The sequence below is a fragment of the Microtus ochrogaster genome, unplaced genomic scaffold, assembly GCF_000317375.1.
Source record: "Microtus ochrogaster isolate Prairie Vole_2 unplaced genomic scaffold, MicOch1.0 UNK53, whole genome shotgun sequence".
NCBI classification, from domain to species: Eukaryota; Metazoa; Chordata; class Mammalia; order Rodentia; family Cricetidae; genus Microtus; species Microtus ochrogaster.
In genome coordinates this window covers 567,571-592,292 of record NW_004949151.1, presented here as the reverse complement: position 1 = coordinate 592,292, position 24,722 = coordinate 567,571, and the positions used below count along the sequence as shown (strand labels likewise).

Here is a 24,722-nt window from a genome sequence, read left to right as displayed (position 1 = left end):
ATATAAGCATATATTCATCTGCTGTCAAATCCCAGGGAAGCATATATAAGCTCCCTTCCAAGGGACTTGGCCTCTCCAATCCAAGCTGCTGATTTGACTCTCCTGAGCTATGCACAGATAATTCATTTCTGCTGATTTCTGCCACTACCATATTTAACTCCAAATTGTAGAGTCTACCTTTTCAACCACTTTTTCCCTCCACATGCTTTAACCATCCATCTCTCCTTGCCTACTTGGTGATTGTCCTCTCAGTCTCTCTGGATCCTGGAGACTATGATGCCCTCCATATGGGCATCTACTAAGATACTTACATATGATGGAGGAAGGTCATTGGTTAATTATAATAAAGAAACTGCTTGGCCCTCATAGGTTAAAACATAGGTGGGAGGAGTAAACAGAATAGAATGCTGGGAGAAGGAGGAAGTAAGCTCAGAGGCCATGCTCCCCTCTCGCAGGCACACACCATGAAGCAAGCTGCCAGGTCAGACATGCTGAATCTTTCCTGGTAAGACTGATGCCACACAGATTATTAGAGATGGGTTGATCGGGATATGAGAATTAGCCTGTAAGGCTAGAGTTAATGGGCCAAGCAGTGTTTAAAAGAATATAGTTTGTGTGTTGTTATTTCGGGGCATAAGCTAGCCAGGCAACCAGGAGCTGGGGCGGTCGGAACGCAGCCCACAGCTCTTACAACATACATATCTTCCTCTATATTGTAACTCTCTCTTTTCCCTGGGCCTCTTACCCTTTCCTTGCCTCCTCCACCTCAGAGCTACCTTCTCTTAGCTAATTTCCAATAGGTTCCTTACCTCCCTCCATGACCTATAGTCCAGAAGCTTCCTTAAGTTCTTCTGAGTTCCTAGTTAACATTGGAATTCTACCTCTGGTAGAGTTCCTATACTTTGGTGCCTGATTAACAGTATTTATCAAACTTTTATTTCCAGAAATTCTACTGACTCCATTTATTTTATTAAGCACACTAAGCATAACTGCCTTAATATCTAAATCTAGTCATTATAAAATATCTGAATTTGGATAAGACTGTCAATAGCATATGCTTTGGGCTATTCTAACAACTTTTGCACCATTTCCGTAGTTCATGCTTAAATTTTTATTTACTCAATTGCCACACTCTTTAAAAATAATTTACATAATTCCCAGGGGTCAAATGGAATTTGCATTTCCTTTGACAGCAGCCTGGGGGCATTAACAGTTGGGAAACATCTTAAACTATGTTAAAATTTGAAGTTACTTGACCAACCTGTTGTGGTTGCACAAGTTCATGATAGGCAATTTAGGAGGACACAACTCTTGATGATATTTTCCTGTTTCTCATTTATCTGTTTGGATAAGCAGCAAGGAATCCTTTACAAAAAAATTAAATATTAAAAACTAGCTGTTTCCATATTTCTTCAGAGAAGGGATCATTTTCATTCTGCTCTGCTTCTTATCTCAGCATAAATCTAGATAGTCCTTTGGGGGAAAAAAGAAATCACTATAGTCCTCAGCCTATTCTCCTCTTTCACAGTCTTGTTCAAGAACCTACATCCCAATTTGGATTTGGTGTTTATCTGGTCAGGAGCTGCCCCACTGCTTTTGTAGTTCTTTATTGGTTTACTTTAAATCACTTTTCTCTGGAGATGAGCCCCCTGCTAGGCTTTCTAATTGCTTAGCCCTAAACACATACACATAGAAACAACACTAAATGGGTCTATCTACTGAGTTAAATGTGTATGTCTATGTAAGTAGGTAAATAGGTAGGTAGGTACATAGATAATCTACTTAGTTATATGTATATGTACATAAGTAACAATATTAACTGTAGAAGTGGAGGTCAAAAATTGAGAGGGATTGGGGAGACTGGAAGATTTGAAAGGGAGAGAGATAGGAGCAGAAATGATATAAATACAGAACTCATAAAATTCTTTTAAAAATAAATTTAAAAATTGTATCTAAACACTATGACTTTAAAAGGTAATTTATCAAAATAATATTTTCCTGTGTTATGGAGAAATAAATATCCCATTATAATTGTCAAGTCCTGAGAACTTAAAAGTTTGTTCACTGACAAGCTGATAATTCAAAGCACCATTCCAGGATCTTCACTTCCTGGGCTATCTGACAAAGACTTATATGGACTTGCAGAACTGCCAGTCTGTGCATCTAACAGGCAACTGAGAAACCTGGACATCTGCACATCCTGATATAGGAGCAACAAAAACGCATCCAGGTACTTTCTCCTAGATTTAAGAAATTTATAAATTTAAACAAAATTAAAACAAGGATAGTTGTAATAAAAAAAAGTAATGTTTATGCTTTCAGAGAGTTGTTTCACATGCCTTATTTATCTGGTTTAAAGAGAACTGAAGTTATAACAACTAGCTAATTCATTCTCTACCAATTAGCAGCAGAGCTTACCTTATGGCTTAAATTGAGTTCTAATCCCCAATACCTGAGAATGTGAGTATATTTGAAATAGGATCATTGCAGCTATGATTGCTTAAATCAATAGGAGATAATATAAAAGTAGGAAATATAGCTTCCTATGTCTTTACAGAAAGAAGAGACGAACAGTCACACAGAAAGGTGTTGCTGATGTCAGAGGTCCACATTGGAGTGACACCTCCAATTAAGAAACGATATGGCAGGCTCCTCTCCCAATGGCTCTGGAGGAAGCACAGCTCTGCCACCTGTGTTCTAGGTATCCATCCTATGGGACAATGTTCTCAACCATCCTGACTCCTAAGTGTGGAAATAAAATGGCTGGGAAAATAAAGACTAAATAACTCATGCACATACCCAAATTGTGTCATTAAATGAGTTTACCATTATTCACTGCACACCCAAGCTTCCCTCAAATGACTGGTTGAAGAAAATCTCAATATACTCAAATTGAATAAAAATTAAAAATTAGTTAATATTCAATGTAGACAAAATACTACAGAAAAACAACATTGAAAGAGGATTCAATTCATGACAGATATGTCTTGAGGCAAAAGTTATTGCTAGGAAGAAAAGCAGATGAAAACTGCCACACAAGTTAATAATAAACATTCTAGTCAAGCATTTAATATAATAGGTTGGGGAGATAAAACTTAACTACTACCATAAAAATAACAAATTTTTAATAAAAGTAAAACACAACGAAACATTAAAGATAATTATCTGAGTTGGTAATTTCAGGAGAGAAGAAAGGCAAGAAAATAAAAACATTTTCAGAAATGAAAAAGTAGGAGAGGATATTGAAAGTAGGATTGATGGATGTGGACAACCTGAAACACAAGAAAGAGTTTGAAGGGATTAGAAGAAAAATAATAGCAAACAGAAAAGAAACAAAATAACAAAGCATAGCAAGTTAAAGACAGTTTACAGAATAATTACTGAAATGCAATTAGAGTCTTCAATTAGAGAAGGATATCCATTCTCTCAGCAAACAAATCATGACACTCTATAACGCTCACTAAAACATATCTCAAAAAACAGTCTGTCCAGCTTCTGTGGTCCAGGAAATATACAAGATACATAAGAGAAAGGAGGGTAATAAAGACTTTTATCAGCATGAGCTTTGAGAAAGTTTTGAGAGAGGAAAAGAAACTAATGAGTAGTTCAACAACTGAGGCTGTAATATCAACATACAAACAGCATATAGGTACAACATACAGCTCACAGCAACTATCATCAGGAATTGATAAATACTATAATTTAAACAATTAATATATTTAAAGTATGGAAGTACTTAGAAAATAACATATCTAATGAAATAAGGTTGCAGATAAAGGAGACAGGAACAGAGACAAATTCTATTAGCCTACTGTGATCTCAGCTGTTGGAAATATGGGGCAGGAGGATTGAGTTCAAGGCCAAACTGAGCTACATTTCAAGACCCTTTCTCAACAACAACGAAATTTAGCATTGCTCATGACACAGACTCAAACTCAAAACTACATTTAAAGAAAAACAGAAAGCACGTCTTCCATTCATGAATGCAGGAACTGCATATTGTCGCAGACAAATAAAACACTGGAAAAATGTTTGTTATAAAATCATAGCAATAAATAATCTGCACTCATTGGGTTAGACAAGCTCAATAGTAAGTGAACACAAGAACATTTACATATACATCCATTTACAGAACCCAGTGTGTGGTGGAGGCGGTCCTGAAGTCAATCATGGAAAGAAGGGCATATCAGCAAAGATGTCTATGATTATTAAGAGGGAAGAAAGGACAACAAAGAATGAAACTGGCTATGTCACTTATTTTTTGCCCAAAATTCAACTCTAAGGAACCTTAGAGTTTTAAACAGCCTAAATAAGAAAACTAGATATTAATTCTGTGACTTGAAGAAAAATTTATAATGTTTTACAAACAACATTAAAAAAGAAATGGGACTATGAACTACTTATTGATAAATTAAGTTTCTACTTACAAAAAATACCACCAAATGTCTGTAAAGATAAAAAGATAAAGACCTGGAGAATTTTTAAACTGAAAGAATACAATTTGAAATACTGATGAAGATACCCACAGAAACAGCTGACCTGAGCAAGTGGGAGCTCACTGATTCTGGACTGACAGTTGGGGAACCTGCACGAGACTGACTTAGTCCCTCTGAAAGTGGGTGACAGTTGTGTGACTTGAGCAGTTTGTGGGACCACTAGCAGTGGAACCAGTATTTATCCCTAGTGCATGAATGGCTCTTTGTAGCCCATTTTCTGTGGAGAGATACATTGCTCAGCCAAAATCAGCAGTACCGGTGGAGTGCCTTTGTCTTGCCTCAAGTGATGTGACAGACCTTGTTGACTCCCTCTCTAAGGAGTGTATGGGGATAAGGTGGAGAGAAAGTGAGGGAGTAAGAGGACTGGAAGGGGAGGGAACTGAGATTGGTATGTAAATTAAGATTGTTTTAAAAATAAAAAAGAAAGGAAGGAAGGAAAGAAGGAAGAAAAAAGAAAGAAAGGAAAGAAGACAGAAAGAAAAAGAATATTTTATAGATAATTGCTGTAACTCAGAGACAGGACAAAGCCAAAAGAAAAGTAGATAAAATTGAATAGGATTTTTTTTTAACTAATAAGATAACCAAGTAGTACAGGAAATGTTCAGGTGGAAACTCCACCCTAAGCCCCCTTCCCTGGAGTTGCCTCAGTCCAGACTCCACCTACGAGAAAGCCCACCATCAACGGCTCCACCCCAAAGACATTAAAAGCCCTACCTTGTGGGTTCCCCTTGTGGTCTCCTCAACTTCCTCTAGGGCCACCTAGGAATGCTTTGCTCAGAATAAACCTGGATTTATTAATTCTGTTTGGTTGGTTTATTACATCAGCAGTGGCAGATTCACAATAACCAGGAATTTAACTTAACATTTGGTGCCAAACCCAAGTAGAGCTGAATTTTCCCACTACCAGGTGACCATGGAAAACCACTCTCCCTTCCCAGCCCTCTGACAGACTTGCTTTTTGACTTACCCAGTTTCAAGCCATGGTCTCTAAAGGGGTCCAGGACCCCTTCTGCCTTCCAGCCCACCTGGCAAGATGTTGCAGTGCCAGATGGCTGTTCTGGAGTAGAGACAGTCTCTACCTTTTGGGAGGCTTCTATGGGAGTCCTGCACAGAGGTACCCCAAACCTCCTATTGTTTTGACTCTAGTCTATTTAGGAGGATACTCTTAGTCTCCAGTTAATGGTTTGTAAATGGACACTTCGGAGTTCAAGTTCACTCCTCCAACACTCTACAGAATTTATCCAATCTGGGGCTGAGTTACCCTGGCCAGGTTCCTGAGCACTGCATCCCTGCCTCCTCTCTTCTCCCTGTCCCTAGCCTCTCTCTGCTCCTGGCTTTTGCCTGTGGACAATCTCCTTGCTTCCCTGCCTGTCTGTATTTCATGCTTCTGTCCAATTGCTCTTCCAGTTCCTGACTTGTTCCCTTTTTGGATGCTATTCTAACTTTGCCAATGCTTCATGCCTAGCACAGGGCTGCTTCCACCCTCCCTCAACAGCTGGGAGACCAACACCTTAAACTGCAACCTGCTTTATCCTCCACAAGGCTCCTGTCCCTCTTCCACTCCTTGCTTGTCCCTGCCTGCTTGTTTTCCCTTCACAGAGCCTTCTCTGCACTCAGGGCACCAGGCTGCTGCCCCAACCTGCTAGGAGCTGTCTTAATGCTAGAAAACACCTTTCGTTCTTATGGTTTCTTTCTTATTTAGGATTTTTAAGTTGGTCATCTGATATGGTTTCCTGGGAAAAGTTTTGTTCATCTTTTGTGCTGAAGTTTTGTTTCTGTTAAAAGTCTTATCTGTTCCACATATATGGATGAAAATGTTAAGTAAAGTGGCCAGAGTGTTTGCTCTACGCCTCTGTCTGAGATTGTGTTCATGTGTATGCTTGTTTTAAAATCTGTAAAACTTGTAACTCCAGATTACAACTGCTCTAGAAAAGTACAAACACACAGTCAGGAACCTGGCGGGTTGCACAGCCGGATGAGGGAGGCGATGAACCCTGGGAGGTGCTGCTATAAAGAAGCCCATGAGAACATGGAGGTGGCGCAGAGCTACCGGCGGGAGCTGGGCCAGCGGCTTCAGGGGCTGCGGGAAGCCCAGAGATAAAGAGAGTGCTTCACAGAAAAGAGATGTCCTGAAACATCATTTTAGTGATTTAAAAGGAAGCCTTGGAAAGCTGTTCGATGAGCGATTGGTGACCCTTTTGCAAGAGGTGGACACCATTGAACAGAAGACCATTAAACCATTAGATGACTGCCAGAAGCTCATAGAGCACGGAGTTGACACTGCGGATGACCTGGTGCGAGAAGGTGAGATCGCCATTCATGGAGGTATAGAAGAACATAATGATAAATTGTAAAATTTTACCAAAAAGGCCTCACACATTCAGTTGGACAGCTTACCAGAAGTACCTTTGCTAATTGATGTACCCTGTTTATCTGCTCAGTTGGATGATTCCATTCTTACTTAACATAGTGAAAGACCACATTTTAAATCATGGAACAGTAGCTTCCCGCCCACCAGTACAGATTGAAGAATTAATAGAGAAATCTGGAAGCATCATAGTGCTATGGTGTACAGTGGACGATGACTACAGCTCAAGATTACAGGCTCCAGTTCCGTAAATGCAAATCATTTTGGAGACGTGTATGTAGGTTCTGAAACTGAATTCATAGTGTTGCACATACACCCCAATGTCGATTATCAGTTCAGAGTCTGCGCCCGAGGAGGGGAGTCCTTGGAGTGTTCCCCCAGACAGGTCACTCCACACTGGTGCCTCGTGAGTGGACGACTGGCTTTGAGGGGTACAGTCTGAACATTCAGAGGAACATAGCATTCCGAAATGATGCCGAGTCCTCGGGCGTCCTCTACTCCAGCGCTCCTACCTACTTCTGCAGGCGGACCTTAACATTCAGAGTTGAAATAGTGGGGCAGCCAGACAGAAGAGACAGTACAGGAGTGTGCACAGAAAAGCAGAATGGCTATGACTCTCTGCAGCCAGATCAAGCTGTGTGGCATAAGCACAAATGGTGCAGTTTTTGTCAGTGTAAAAGAAATGACTAATCAGCTGCCTGCTGTTACCTCTGGATCCACTGTGACATTTGACATCGGAGCTGTGACTCTAGGAAATGCCAACAACAGTGAAGGAGGCAGTGTCAAGCTTCAAGTAACCATCAGCTCCAGCAACAAGGAGGTGGTGTTTGACTGGCTACTTGATCAGTCCTGCGGCTCTCTTTACTTCAGATGTCCATTTTTCTATCCTGGATGGAAAGTGCTGGTGTTTTAGCATTTTGAGGGCTTGGCTTTGGTTTGAGGGTTTGCTGTTTCTGTCCTCAGCCTAGTTGGATCTGACTTTAAAAAGGTAAACTTATCCCACTCCCTGATCGCAAGAACAATGGCAGTGGGTTTTTGATCCTACTGCACATATTGGCTTTGGGGGAGCCTAGGCAGTTTGGATGCTCAACTTACTAAACCTGGATGGAGGTGGGCGGTCCTTGGACTTCCCACAGGTCAGGGAACCCTGATTGCTCTTCGAGCTGATGAGGGAGAGGGACTTGATCGGGGGAGGGGGAGGGAAGTGGGAGGCGGTGGCGGGGAGGAGGCAGAAATCCTTAATGAATAAATAAATTAAAAAAAATTTAAAAAAAAGGTAAACTTATCTCTTGGGCCACCAGAAATGGAAAGTGTTCTGGATTTGCATTTAATATTTCAGTAAGAGACCTGGTGTGGGGACATACACCTTTAATCCCAGCACTTGGGAGGCAGAAGCAGGTGAATCTCACCTGGTCTACAGAACAAGTTCCAGGACAGCCAGGACTGTTACACAGAGAAACTATACTTTGAACTCCCCCCCCTCCCACCAAAAGTAGTATTTCAATAAGAAGTGAGCTGAATGGCATGGACAAAATCATTGTTCAGTTTTATTTTTAGTATAAATATCAAACTAGCTTTAAAGTCTGCATTCTTTTCCACTGTTCTTAAAGTCGGTCAATAGAACAGACAAATGTCACACCATTAAATCTTCATCAAGATCAGAGGCTGAGAAAACAGCAGGAAAGACAGCTAGAGCCCGGGACTCTATAATCCTCGTCCAGCTATGTCGTTGCCCCTCCCACCCCCTTAGGGCACTAACTGTTCCTCTGTTCAGTATCTCTGGGTCTGCGAACTTAGTGGATTCTGCATTTTTACAGCATCTGAGCAAGTGTCTGCCATAGCCAGTGTTAGCGTCCTCTGTCTTTCCTGGCAGTATGAGACAAGACACAGGACTGATATTCCTCACAGTGAAGCCACTTACGGAAGTACACAGCAGTGTTAGTCGGGTCACATGTGCACAGCATGCACCCATGTGTACCCTGCCACAGCCATGCACGTGGGACCATGCAGAGTGTCACAGTCCAGTGTAATATCGGGTTGAAAAATGGTCTTTTAACGGACCAAAGAAATAGCAGGTAAATATTGACCTATTTTTTTTAAAACTTAAATTTGTGTAAAATATTTATTTGACTGACTTAATATGTAAAAAATTGTGGTCTTGTTATACCAGCATACAGATAAGTTTTAATGTGAATTTTTTTCTTTTTTTTTTTATCAGTAGTAAAAAAGTGGAAAAGCAAGTGTGATATTTTTGTAAGATAATGTATTTGGGGCTTTATGTTCCCTTTCGACAATCATGGCCTTTCCTCCTTCCCTTGTTTTGTGTGTGTGCCTTTTCTCATGTTAACCATGGCCTTTCCTCCTTCCCTGTTTTGTGTAAGTTAGTGCCTTTACGCATGTTAATAAGTTCTCAAGTGTAGGTGCCTTTATCCAGCCTTTTCGAAACAAAATAAAAAATCAGAAATTAAAAAGAAAAGTACAAACACATGAATACCTGCCATTTTAGTTGAGGTCAAAACAAAAATCTCAGTGCTTTCTTTACTAAGGACACTCATGTGCTCTGGCCCCACCAAGACATTCCTCTCCAATATACTTTGACCTAGAATACATTTCTATATGATAATTCTTGTTCTGCCCGTAAGAAAATGAGTTTTATAATAATGCTGATTTACTGAGATATTAAAGCTACACCTCATGTATATGAATTAATCTTGTTGGCACCCAGATTTTGTAAACTAAGAGGAAAAACCCCTTGACATTGATTTAAAACATTAAATTGCTTACAGTGTTAAAACTTGGCTTTGCCTTGTACAGATTAGATTTACGCTATAGGTCTCAGGACTACAGCTGAAGACTAGAGACTAAAATACTCCTTCTAGTCTTCTTGCCCTCTAAGATGTAACTGATTGGATAAACTGTTTGTCCAAATTTATGTTTTATGTCTAATTTAGATACATATGGCAGGTAATGGTACTTTGATTCTCAAGCACCTTACAGATCTGAGACCATGGCAGCTAATAAAACACTTCCTTTAATAGAGAGACATGCCAGCTCCTGCAGCATCCTGTATCTCCAGGAAGACAGATGGCCACAGAAGAACTCCTGGAGGCTTGCTTTAGATGTGGCAAATCCAGCCACACAGAAAAAAAAAAAAGGAGAGAGAATTGCCTTTCTCTTCATTAGCTGCCTGGACCCTGCCTGGACTGGACAACAGGACTTTGGGGGGGGGGGTGTTGTCAATCATCTCTTCTTGCCAAGATAGGTAGAGGGAACCCTATCCCCACAGGAAAATCTGTCAGGACCCCTAGACTCAACAGCATTGTTTCTGAGACTGGTGTTCACCAAAGACCATGAGGAGACTTGGGAGTGCTGCAGTAAACATGGGCATTGATTCGGTCTAATTTGGTCTGTTTGGTATTATTTGCATCAACAGAGAGACTCGTCTTGAGATTATTCCTAACAATAGTGTTCTGCCGTGATATCAAGATGTAAATCTGTTCCAGCTAACTTACAGATACCTGTAGATTCCTAGGAGAAGTTCTGCTGCTGTATCAAGAAATCTGGTCTGTGTTGGACCCTAGAGTCCAGTCACCAAGGAGGAGTCGCCCCAAGAGACCATCTCTCACACCACAGCTGATGTAAAAGCATGAGGATTTTATTAATTTTGTCCTGACAGGATCTTTCAGCATCAGAGGCCAGAAAGACCCCAAAAACCTGGTACAGGCTACTTTTAAAGGAAAAAAACCACAAAAGGAAGGGGTGTTTGGGGGATGTTCTTTAACTATTATGATTGGCTTATTCAAAGGGCTATTACCAATAACTGACTGGAGAGCAGTTTACAGATCAGATGAGGTAAGGGAAAACATTTGAGGGTCACTTTGCCCCTTTCCCAGGGCCTAAGTCAAAACATCAGTAACCAAGTCGATACCTAAGGGTTATCTTGCCCCTATTCAGGGAGATGGAAAGTTCCAACATCTCAGTACATGCATGTGTAGCTGTTAGGTCCTTGGTTCCCGGTGGGGAGGGGAGCACTACTGCTGAGACTCAGAGGGCTCAAAATTGTCCCCATAATTGCCTTAAAGTTTTAAAGTCTGGTAAAAGCTGTCTCCAGGGACGATTTGGAACCCATACATTTTGAGCATATTTTCCAGGTCACTCCTGCTGCCTGGGCCAAGGCCAACCTGCAGAGGGTTCTCCAGATAATGCCAACACCCACACTAGTTCCTGAGACTTTACCATAGGGACCACCTCTCTTAGCTCAATGGTACCTACCCAACAACTGAAATCTGATTTTAAAGGACATAACTGCGCTCATGTCTCACTCATTCACCCTCGTCTCTTCTATACAACCAGAGGACTTCTTTGTTCCATTCTGGTAGTTAATCACCCTTCCCATGGCTAGCCCCATTTATAGGGCTGATAATAACAATATTTTTTATCCTAATAACATTCCTTCTCAAATCTCTCAAAAAAAACAGATGCCTAAAGTCTTCAGCGTGACAGTTAACTGAATGTTTCTACACCCATACTTCCTGCTAAATGTGAGCCCATCAACTCCTGAATTTCCCATCCCACAGCTTCCCATGCCCACAGGAAGTAGCCAGACAAGAACAGGTGTCCATATACCCAAAGAGTCTGGAATGTTTGGGTAGAAGCTTCACCCCAAGCCTCTTCCCCTAGAGTTGCCTCAGTCCGGACTCCACTCCCAAGGAAGACTGCCATCAGTTGCTCTACCCCTGAGGGCATTAAAAGCCCCCACCTCATGGGTTCCCCTTGTGGTCCCTCAACTTACCCTGAGGCCAACCAGGAATACCTTGCTCAGAATAAACATGGATTTATTAATTCAATTTGATTGGCTTATTACATCAGCAGTGATGGATTCCCAATATACAGGCATTTAACTTAACAGAAAAGAAAGCAAATATTCCACTTCATTACCAGAGAATGAAAATTAAGCCAAATTTAAAGAAACATCTGTATCCCAATTTATAGGCCTGAGGTATGAGTTGAACAATTGCAGGAACCAGTCATAACAGAAAAGTACTGTCTGCAAGTGAAGCAAACATGAGTTCCACCTAGCTGGATGGTTTAGCATTACTAGAGGACTGAAGACTTCAACTCCTGAGCCACAAAATCTCTTCAGTGAAAGGAGCCTTTCCACACACCCAACACAAGGCAAGAGATGAGCATGGTAGTCATAAAGGAGCAGGATGAACAACCCATGCTGCTTCTAAAACAATACACTGCACTAATGTTAACATACAGGACAGCAGTGTTTAAAGACATGGGTATGGCCTGAAAGCAACAGTGGCACAGAAGAGGCATACACCATAAGACAAAATGATACATCTCCACAACTGCTGATGATAAAGGTTGAAGAAAAAGAGCCTAAGCACATCTCCACAACTGCTGATGATAAAGGTTGAAGAAAAAGAGCCTAAGCTATCAGCACAGTGCTAATGTGAGTGGTCATCTATGAAGGATGGAGTGGAAAGTTTTAATAGAGAAGAGGGAAGGAGTGGGAAGAATGTCAAGCAGCACGTAAATATTGTATAGTATGACCTGAGCAGTATTAACACAGGCTTTCTATCATCATTCATCACACAATCCTGGGCCAGCTGGCTATATAATTTGCAAAGTCTACAAAATGAAAATAGAGAATTATTTAAGAAAAACATGGATAAGATGTTTTGATTCAGGGGTGTCTATCTGTCATGTTTTTCACAACTACTCAGTAGAATTCAAAAGCATGCAGTCGAGAACCTGCCTCTGTAAAAGGGGGCAGTGGTGGCGGTGGCAGAAGGTATGACAATTGGGAGTTAGGTGGCAAGCCTACAGAGCATGCCCCATCATCACAGACAACTCAAGTGTAATCAGAAGCTGTTCATTCATTCCTGGCTGCCCAGACTCAAAATAATCACACAGAACCTATGTTATTTGCAATACTGTTTAGCTAATAACTGAAGTGTATGGCTACCTAGCCCTTATATCCTAAACCAACCCATCTCCATTAAGCTGTGCGTCACCATATGGTTGTGGCCTACTGGCAAAGTTTCAGTGGGCTCCAGCAAAGGCATTTGTCTCCAGTGGTGACTACATGACTTCATATTGACTCCACCTACTCACTAACTATATGTATATATACATATATATCTTTCAGCCTGGCTTTACTCTGTTAGGCCATTGGCCAATAGCAGCTTCTTTATTAACCAATGGCAATAAAACATATTCACAGCATACATACATCACCTCCCTTTTTCTGTTTAAATAAAAAGGAAGGTTTTAACTTTAACATAGCAAGATTACATTTAATAAAACAGGTACCAAGTAAGAATTAACGTTACAACATTTGTATATACTTTATCTTTTATCATTAACTAAGGAAAACTACAACTCTCTATTCTTCAACTCTATCAAAGACTCCAGAAGGATATAGTATTACCTAAGTAAAGAGGAAGTACAACGTAAGCAACTTCCAAAACTCGAGAATTGACAGAGACATCTTGCTGCCTAGACATCCAAGGTTCTTCTGTAACGTTGGGGCACCCATCTTCAACCTACAGGCCATCCAGAAGACATTTTTATGAAGCAGGATATTTGAAGATCTGTTCTGCCTTGTAATGGCAAAGTCTATTAGTTGCTTTCTGCTGTGTCCTGCATAATGTCTGGCAGACTCTTTCATGAAACAGGAACCCCAAAGGACAGTCTCACCTTTAGGCAAGTTCAGCAGTTTTTTTTCTACAGGTTCTACATGCTCAGTCAAACAGTTCAGGTAAGAGCAATTCCTTGCCCAATGGCTAACAAACTCCATGAGGAGCCTCTTCAATGTCCATCATCCTCTTGAAGTAGATAGGAGCAGATGCGCTTCAATGTTATGAAAAGTCCTAAGTTCTTAAAACATCTTAAATGTCATATTCTGAAGGTCTCTGAAATATTTGAAGAAACACTATCTAACTGAAATATATCTCTATATATCTAGAAAACCCAACTAACATGATGACAAGCTTGACTATTATAGATGATTATCTATTAACCTATATTTCTTAATTATACATTACATTTTTAAATGAGCTGCATAAACACGATACCTCAATCAATAGCAGAAATATATATAACAAAATTGATCTTAAATTTGTATCAATAAACTGAGATTCATACCAATGCAAAGTATCCATCTTTAAATACCCCCTATAAATGTAAACAAACATTTATAAACAATATTTGGGAATTTGGGTATAGTTCTCTCCAAGTTCCTTCCTGCTTTTTGTTGGGCAAATAATTTTTGGAGGTTTCTATAGCAACCTTTCAGGAGATCTTGGATCATCAAACCACATTAGTCTAGAAAATATGTACGTTGGTTTAGCTTAGCAGCCTATAACATGAAATCTCTCTCTGTACTTAGCTCCTTCACAGTCAAACAATTAAAAAAAACACAATAATATACATAATCCAGATGCTCTGTGTATTTTCTATCTTTATGTGGCTTATTTTTATTACTCTATTACTTTTTCTACAAGTTTAATATTTATTTTATTATCTTTCCTCCTTTAATCTATGACTGTCTGCACTCTTCTTTATTATAACTGTCTATATTCTCCTTTCCCCTCAAGCTTACATACATTTATCCAACACTGTGACCTATTTAGTGGTCTTTTCCATCTGAATTTGTCCTTATTGCATATCTGTAATTATCTTTTGACTAGGAGTGCTTTTTTTAAAAATGCTAAGCAGGTGTGGCTAAGACCAAGGCTGATTTAATTTTTAGCTCCACCCTGTCCAACATGGTGGAGGTCTGTTCACTGCCTCTGTGAGCTCTGAACACTGCCCCAGTTCCTGGTATACAATGGGTCTATATTGTGCTATTAAGCAGTTTGGTTTTTTTATTTATTAAAGATTTCTGCCTCCTCCCCGCCACCACCTCCCATTTCCCTCCCCCTTTCCCAATCAAGTCCTCCTCCCTCATCAGCCCAAAGAGCAATCAGGGTTCCCTGCCCTGTGGGAAGTCCAAGGACCACCCACCTCCATCCAGGTCTAGTAAGGTGAGCATCCAAACTCCTAGGCTCCCACAAAGCCAGTACATGCAGTAGGATCAAAAACCCATTGCCATTGTTCTTGAGTTCTCAGTAGTCCTCATTGTCCGCTATGTTCAGCGAGTCTGGTTTTATCCCATGCTATATTAAGCAGTTTGTAACATGCTGCTCACAAAACCCATTTAAATGCTCTCTAGCTGGACCTCTGAAAAGAATCAGAGTTCTTTGTGCAACTAGCATGAACCAGAAAGCCTTCTTAAAGGAACCGTGTAGTTTTTTCTGCTACCACTGAGTCAGGAAGACTTCTCTTAAAAGAATCATGCTTCTGCTTGCTTCTAGCAAACAGAACCCACCCAAGAAAATGCTGCTATTAAAAAGCCATGCTTTATTCCGTGTGTGTGTGTGTGTGTGTGTGTGTGTGTCTGTCTGTCTGTCAAAATCCTTTTTAAGCTTTCTCAGGTTTTAAGTGGATATAGTTGACCACATCAGAAAAGGGGCAATGATATGGAAGGCGATGTATGCTTTGAATATGTTTTATTGCCATTGGTTAATAAAAAAACGTGCTTTTGGGCAATGGCTTAACAGAGTAAAGCAAGTCTGAAAGAAATATAGAGAGAGAGTAGGCAGAGTCAAGATGAAGCCATGTAGCCACCACCAGAGACAGATGTCTCTGCTGAAGCCCGATGAAGCTTTGCAACAATCCATGGTGATGCATGGTTTAATGGAGATGGGTTAGTTTAGTATATAAGAGCTAGCTAGCAATAAGCTTAAGCTGCTAGCCAAGCAGTGTTTTAATTAATAGTTTTGTGTAATGATTTTGGGTCTAAAAGGCCAGGAAACAAACAAGCACCCTCCCCCAACATCAAGCACCAGCACCAATCTGATAACAAATTTTATAAAGTTATTAAGAATTTCAAAGTCACAAGGCATTGAATCCTTTGCAACATCAAGGTCATGAAACCAGTCTCTGTTTTACGTATGTGTGCATGTGTGTGTGTCCTTCACATTTCACATTTTTTTCATGTTTGTTAGTTATACTGAGTATGTGTGAATGTGACTGTAGAACAAGGAAGAACATACTATATACCTTTGTGTTTGACAGTTCTATGGGCAATGGCCTGAACAGAGGGTGCTAAGGAGACCTGCAGTAATGGGGATATTAAGTTTTCAGTTTGGATTTATGACTGCCACTTACTCACTAAAATGTTTAGTATTTAAATGTGAACCTCCATGTTTAGAGGGTGTTCTGTCTATTAAGTATTTATGTTTAAGATTATGGCTAATTAATTCTGTAGCATGCTAAGCAATTTAATTGTTTTTGGCTATAATCTTGATGCCAAGAAGGCCCTACTCTTGACTCTAGCTTCTTTCTACTAAGTAATGTTTTGGTAGGGCAATATATAAAAGCTAATAAAAATAAATATAAATACACTGTCACCTAATATGTCAATTCAGACTGAAGATGGGATAAACATGAAGTAACTAGACCCTTTACCTGTCATCATGTGAGCAGATAGTTTCATTCCAATGTTCTTTGACCTTTCATTCTCTTCCTTTACTTCCTTCTTTTAAAATATTTGGTGTACATTTGCTATATGACAAGTGTCGTAAATACAAGGTCAAGGTCCTTGGATTCACATTGTCAAAAGGTGTGCTCAAAAACTACAAGCCATGTATTTTTATGAACATATAAGTATATCCAAAATTAAAATGTGTGGTATGCTTCCCTATCCATCAGATTTCAAAAACTTAATGAGAAAAGGGTAGATAAATGTATTTCTAATGACTTTTCATATTGATTATATATAGATGTGGCAAAATTAGTCATATTAAATAAAATGTTTAAATTTTATTACACCTCCTCTTCACATTTTTATGTACTAGAGAATAGTACACTATAATCTTTCTGAATTTTACTTCTAATTGTACATCTTGGGTCTAAGGCTGCTCTCTCTTGGTGTTGCCATAAGATATATGAATAAGTTATCTACCTGTGATTTTTAAATGTAACTAAAACTGCATCAAATAATAAACATCTGAAACCCACTTTTAATACTATTAATATTTATTGACTATGTACTGTCTCCCTTGAAACTTTTGGAAATTAGACCATCTGTCATTGACTGGGTCCTGTTGGTTCTCCTTTCTGTGGCAGAATAAAGTGAGCAGAAAACAGTCGTGGTCAAGACACGGCTATTATCATAATCGTCTGAAAGCTGTCTCTCTCCCATCTCACACATCCCATCACAGCTCCCCTTCCAGCACGACCACTTCTGACTCTTCAGGATCTGACACATTAGGAATATTTTCTCCCATTGTCATGGAGAGGAAGAGGCAAAGTCTCTTCTCAGATAATCAACTCAGACTTTTATGAAGTGCCTATTAGGAGAGCCATGGGAAATCATGCCAGAAAAACATTTATCATATTAAATTATTACATGTTGAAAGAGCAACACAAAGTAATTTCTAAATCATACTTCAGAGCTGTTTAAAACACAATAACCATATTGAATGTTCTACAAAATGTTCAGTTCACAGCCCCTTCCTAATCTGAATCACAGTTTGCTCTACTATGTAGATGGACTTTTCTGTCCCACCAGATCCTGCAAGATTATGAACTAATACGTAATATACATATGCCTGGGTTTTTGTCTTTGTACTATTAAATATTATATTTCTCATTTCTTTGCATAATTTTTACAGTGAACTTTTCAGTCAGTCTTAGAAATATCAATATGGTTATTGAGTTTATTTTGAACCTTCCTTGATCCTGAAGAGATGACTCAGCAGCAGCTAAGACCAGGGTTCAATTTCCAGCCCCCACATGACAACTCACAACTATCTGCAACTCTAGTTCCAGATGATCTGATACCTTCACACCAATGCACATAAAATAAAGTCAAATAATTTTTTTTAAATAAAAGAACACCTTTCCAAGTAAGAGTTTGTACCATGATTCCATTTTCTTTGTCTCAGAAAGGTAAGAAACAGTTTTGAAATCACTGGTGAAAGGGTGATTGTTGGAATATCAAATTAGAAGTTCCTTACTGAACAGACTGAAGTAAGACAGCCAAAGGATAGACTGACGGACTTCGGCAAGATGAGTGTCATGACAACAGCAGAAACAGGGCCACAGTGTTCAAGGTGTGAAGGTGCTAATGTAGCTGGTTCCTCTTATAGGACAGGTGCTGAGACAGTTCTTGGCAAACCAGCTGTTTGCTCCTAGTGTGCCTTTGAGGTCATTCATTTGAAACAGTCACTAGTAACTGCAGCTCAATTTTGGTGAGCACCAGATTATGCCACAACCTCACAAGCATGCTCTAAACATTCTCAGTTTGGTGATATTATTAGCCTCCATGTTTCTCCCGTGAAGAAACAGTCACAAGTGATTCAGCAATTTTGATAAGGCTTCCTCTTAGACGCTAGAAGAATCAGAACTCCAATATCATCACTAGCAAGAGCTCTCCAATGCCGGTTTAAATGGTGAGAGTTCAAGGCGTGATACCCTCATCATCTACTTAAATTGTAATCTAATGGATAGAAATCAGGATTGATCTTCATTCCTATGATCTAGTTTTCTTTCTTTTTTTCTTTCAATGAAAATGATGATTTGTTAGTATTTTGGAAATGTTTAAGATTATATAAAATTACTGTGTACTCCAGAGGGAACATACTTATGTTCTTTGATTGCTTAAGTAACATTGTTTGTTTTTTTAAGGAACTTGAGTGAGTGCTTCCTGCAATTCCTGGAGACATGTTTCTGCAAACAGTTTTATAATAACATGTCAGACAGAGTTTTAGAAAATGGAATTAAAATAAACTTTAAAGGCATTCTAAAAATATTTAGTTTTTCAACAAAGACACAAAGCATTGAATGTATATAAATTAGTTTAAAACAAAAATCAACATATTTTCCACATTTAATACTTTACAAAATAAATTGCTGGTCCCAAATTGTTAGACATTTCTGTTTTAGTTGCTTTTTATTGTTTTAGAAATTTTTATTTTAATCAAAAGATAATGATTTAGCTAAAAACAAAACAATACTCAACAAAACTTCACACGATAAAACACTGGCTACATGTCTACTCATATTAGAGATACATTTTATTTTAAAGGAGGAAGGAACAGAAACCCTATAGCATTCAGAAATTACAGATTTATTACAATGTTTATGCTTCCAGAACATGCAGTCTTCTGATTCTGACTGCTGTGAGAAGAGAGCTGAGATCTCTGGGATGACACACACAGTCTGCTGGAGTCTGGACTTAAGGCAGAAAACTGTGACACATTTTATTTGGCTTAATGACTCCATTACTTTAGTCCACTAACGTTCATTACATTAAAAAAAAATATTGAACAATAGCATCAAGTATTTTATTCCCTCAATACAATTGTCTTGTGTCTTTCTAGCTCTTGTCTAGAGTGAAGGGACACACAGAATCACCTTGGAAGCTGCTTTGTTTGGGTGCTATCTCCTTTTCATATGTTTCCGTCATCCACCCATCAACATGCGTTAAGTCTGATTATTTGGCAGGGGCTGTGAATTGGACAGAGTCTTTTGCTGTCATGAAGCTGTGGTTACTTTAGTGAATGTTTCAGGTATTTTAAAATTTTTTTTTTTTTGTATTGGAGCAATTTTTAACAGATTTTGAAAGTAACGCATGGGTGGCTGCAATTCTGCAATCTTCATTCAATTTCACAATAAGTGGGATTCTCTCAGCTAGCATTTTAGAATGGTCTTCTATCTTTTGTGCAATGCTAAAAAGACAATGGCTGAGCCTTTGTCTAGATAGTCTTTGTATACATAGAAGAAAACAAACCAACCTGAATATTGAGACTCTGAGTAGCAAATTAAAAAGAAGAAAAACTACAGCATAGTTTTGTCAAATCAATACCCTTCTTAGGTCTTCAAAATAGCCTCTAATATATATCCTGAAAGACCTGCATAAATCCAGACCCCCCCAGCAGAAAAAAAAAATAGAGCCAAAAATCTAAGCAGGGAGGGAAGAGTCAATCTAGGATTAGCCAGTTCAGTGACTCTGTTTCAGGAACTAGCTGAAGATAAAGTTAGGTTATAATCTTGAGAATAATCTTCAAGTTGCCCCCTTGTGATCATCACTGGTAATTTTGGAATTTTCTATGACGCCCTCCCTACCCGCTTCGGATTACTGGGCTGTGGTTTCTTCCCTTAAAAACCCCTTCTCCTAGTTACTCGGGGTCAAACTCCTTCCCTGTGTGGGTTATGAGTCTCGGCCCCAGTGCACTGGTTCCTGTCTTGTTGAATAAACCTCATGTGATTGCAGCAAGGACTGTCTCTGGTGAGTTACTGGGTCGTGTTATCCCGAGACTTGAGTGAGAGTCTCCCCACACTGGGGGTCTTTCAATCCAATCTTTCTGATTGTACTTAAAGGACTTTAAAATGTCATATGTAGCTTCTTTTGAAGAAATTTTATATATTTTGAAAACAGTAACTCAGAAGAATTATTATTGGAAACCTCTTTTAAATTCAAAGAATTTATCTTCATAATTTCCCACAATATCCTACATTTACACACATTTTTAAAAGAACCAACTTTTCAAGTTTAAGTAAAGAAACAAAAATTAGTTCTCAGTAGTTGTTTACCCAAATCCTTTATCTCTCGACATAGTTTTTCAAATGGAATAATAAACAGGTGATTTTGCTCAATACTGACTGATTTACATCAGGAAAATCACTACTGCTCCCAGCATTAGCCTAGAGAAACTCACCAGGTTCTCTCAGAAGTCCCACAGAAGAGGTCAGATTCAGCAAAGGCAAGCCAAGATGGGAATGGAAGGGTTCCAACATTCTGTTTCAAAAACACAGAGTTACAACTTGAGTGATTCAGTATCCCTTGTTTTGTAATCGGGTCCCCAAGCCTAATATTACAGAGTTAAATGTTAGCCTCAGATGCTTGTGACAACAGTACTAAACCTGTGGCTTCCTCCATGTGCTGCAGTGTAACTAATATTGAAATAATAATACTAAAGTTTGCTGGTTCTAAGTGTGGATTAAAAGTAGGATATCTCCTTTCTGAGCAAGTCCTACATAACAAAAAATCAGGAAAATAGGCATAGTTCTATTTTTCATTGTTTCATAAGAGTTTTTAAATAATATAATTTTCCTAATATTACTTATAGAGATTTAAACACATCTGTTAGATCTAGAGTCAAGGGCCATATAGACAATTTAGAAAATGTAAATAAACAAAAGAAAAGAAAAATCTTCTCTAATACCATTTCTCCAATATTTGTTAATTATTACAAACCTGGAGTTACTCTTAGTCTAAGAACTATTCAGAGCTTCCCATGTGTCCTGCCTGTTTAATCCTCCCAACAAACCTCTGCCACTGCGTCTACTATTAATCTCCTCATTTTACACCTGAAGGAACTACAATGCATAGGGGTCATGTAGGTCAGATTATCCCAAGGAGAAATAGGTGGAGCTCTGATGTGAAGTCAGGCCATGAGGCTTCAATAATTATAGCACATTATTTTATTCTACCATCATTTGACGTGGTAAACTGTATAATACATTCCATATCTTTACAATGTTTATGTGTATATAAATGCAAACAAACTTTCTAAGTAGTTTTGCAGTTAATATTATACTATGGGCATCTTCATTAGCATATATAGATGTGTGTTGTTGTATTGGACTGTCATTTCACATTGTAGTGTATGGCTTGAATATACTAGTGGTTTGTCAGCTTCTAATGAATATTTGGGGTGCTCACATTTTTTTCGGTATTTTTAAAAACTCTCAAAAAAACCTTTGAGCATTCTCATTTGTGTACCTGCTCAATTACCTGCTTGGTATAAATGCCTAGAGATGATATTGTTATCTGGGGTCTGTATAAGTTTTACAGAGGTTTTAAGTGTTTAAAATGTTTTAATAAGAAAAAATAACATATATGGGGAAAAGGCTATTACCATCCTGTTCAGTGCTTGATATCAGATAGGGTATAGGCACTAAATAAAGAGTAAATAAGTTATAAGATGAGCCCATCTCATATTTCTATTATGCATATGACATATCCATGGATTTGGTCAAGGACTTGAGTAATTACCTTTGAAATTTTAGATTCACTTATATCCACTAAAGTTAAGGCAAAATGCATTCATTAGACAGTTTGCTTTACTTTCTAGCATGTGGACCAAGGCTAAATACTGTTTAATCTCCAAATTGGGACAAATATTTTTTCAACCATCTTTCACAAATGAATAATTATGACAAAAATTTACAACTGACTCTTTTTAGCAAAACATTTGAAAACCATTAAGCAAAGATTCTGAGCTATTTCAATATAGCTGTTGTTGGATGTCGGAATGCACGCCCACACTCCAGCAGTCTGGAGGTGAGATGAAGAAGAGAGCCGGAGGAAAGCCGGGCAGAACTTCCTTTGGGTTCCGCTATTGCACTGATCAGAAGGCCTGAACATAGATTCTCCAATACAACGTAAGACGCTCATTGATGCCAAAACTAGAGGACCAAGTCCACTCTCACTTGCCTGAATTACAGGCGTGTGTTGACAGAGATGCACTGAATTTGAAAGCATGACAGTTGCAGTTCTCTCAACTAACACCAAAAATCAGCACTAAAAATAAGTAGGTCAGTGAATTTTTTTATTATGATTGGAAAGTAACCTTTAGAATGTATCCACATCCACCATCGTTGTCCTAAATTCAGGATTCTTACACATGACAATGTTAATTTAAAATTTAAGGATAAAGACCTTCATGTTCTTAAGCTTAAATGTGAAAATATGAAAGCATTCCATTTTGTTTGTTCTTCACATGCCCAAAATAGAAAAATGTAGGCAAAGATAAACATCATAATTTATGAAATTCTTTCATATTCCTTATTTTTAGCAAATTTTTCTCTTCTTAAGTAAATATTTTTATAATATATTTAAACATGATGTTTGTCACCTTACCCATAAATGTTTCCCAAGGCACTTTGAGAGGAAATATAGGAGAGAAATAACTCTCCCATAAGCCTCTATGTGACCTGGGCAGAAACCCTCCCAGACTCTAGTCTGAAAGCCTGTTGGCAGTCCTCTACCTGGCTGCCTGGCTGGGCTTCTGTCTTCTTTTTGTTGTCTATAGCCTCTTCTCTGCATTATATTGAGAGCCAGATTTCATTAAAAACTCAACCTGATGCCTTTTTTTAATCGACTAAAGCACAGGGTTTTTTAAAGAACCTGAGTCACCATATCTCCAAACACTTGTTTGTCTTTCCCATCATATTCCAACATTAACAAAATGAAGGTAACTGCTTAAGGTAGGAACAAGCTGCCACAATAACTAACTATAAATAAGGACAAGGCAGCTGGAGTGGACTGAAGTTCATGCTTCAGGCACCCCAGGCTGTCACTGGGGTGCATGGACCAGCTCTTAACTTCCAACAAAGTTGTTCTTCCACATTAAACAGGACATGTTTTCATTAAATATTGGAGCTAGGTGTATTAGGAGACCTTTATCTCCCACCAGTTAAGAAGAAAAAAAATCCCTGAGAAACAGTTAACCCTACTGAGAAAAACAACATAATGAAAGACATTATTTCTGCTCAGATTTATCATTAACAAGTGGCCCACTTGTCCCTGAGTAGCCATTTGTGTTCTTTGGCTATAAGTAAAGTAAGAAGTATTTTTAAATAAATTCAGTTAACTCTTCTGGTTACTAAAAGCTCACTGGGTAGTCTACACTTTTTAACTGCTTTACTAACTATTCTTCCCACAACCATGACTTAGTTTAGTTAACCTGTGTTAAATTGGGCAAATATAGAAAAGGAAAAAATGTAATCAATCTTCCCCTCTCGTAAATAAAACCAATTTTTCCCCTGAAGCTGGGTACACTTTCCACTTGTTCAAATCTGAGACTTGTAATACATTTAATCAAAGAAAATGGTTACATCAGACAAGGGTCTTCTAGTGCAAAGCACAATTTGGATACAGATTTTGGAAGTCAAGATATTCTTTAAAGCAAAATAATATCTCCTCCAATTTCTATTATTTGAGCATTGTGTCAATTACTGGAATTTTCTTTACATACTGTGTTAATGAATTGCTGTAAAATAAGCCATGAAAAAGTTGTTTTAACAGAGGAGTATTCTACAATATTCTATAAGTTCTCAAAAAATATGTACTTAAGGGTTATTGGAGGTTTTATCTGAAGCCTTACGGTCCACCCTCATGCACACCCTTGTAAAGTTATCTTAAAGATAGTATGATCCTATAGAATAATCCAGAAGAGTAGCTGAGCTATCTCTAGACACTGGAGAGCAGAAGCAATGTTCTAAATCTTTGCATTCCAACCATGTTCTGTGGAATCATTCTCACCTTCTGTTAGAGAAAGACTAACCTTTAATTATTAGATTTTAAAGGGAAAATCATAACTTATTCTGCTCCATAATTGCTGCAAAGGAGTTATTAAAATTCCAAACTTATGTAATATTATCATAAAATATGGCATTTTTCTCAAGAAAGACACAAATTGGATTTGAGCTTATGCACTGTAAAACCCAGATGGTTTGCTTAGCTACTCAGACATCCTCCAGTTCAAAAGTTAATTGAACTGAAAAGTAAAATTTTGATAATTGATATGCTTTGGGATTAGAGCAGAAAGATAAATTCGCCTTATGCATGGAGTGTTAATGGGCTTGAGGAACCACTGCAATTGTTGAGAGAATATTGGCAAAGAAGAAGAAAATCTCTCAATTTCAATATCTCTCCTCCCTCTCGTCTCCCTTGTCTCCCTCCTCTCTCTCCTCTCTCTCTCCTCTCTCTCTCTCTCTCTCTCTCTCTC

The 24,722-nt window shown here is 38.6% G+C and overlaps 1 protein-coding gene and 1 pseudogene across 1 annotated transcript in view; one reads left to right on the top strand and one right to left on the bottom strand.

Moving 5' to 3' along the window:
• The window catches only part of Iqcm (IQ motif containing M), a 405,406-nt gene that overhangs the window by 321,166 nt on the left and 59,518 nt on the right, over nt 1–24,722 (bottom strand). The window contains exon 5 of the mRNA XM_005369576.2: nt 20,646–20,725. Coding sequence (XP_005369633.1) covers nt 20,646–20,725 — 80 coding nt within the window. The remainder of the gene's footprint in view (nt 1–20,645; nt 20,726–24,722) is intronic.
• On the top strand, nt 6,472–7,847 carry LOC101982176 (annotated as a pseudogene).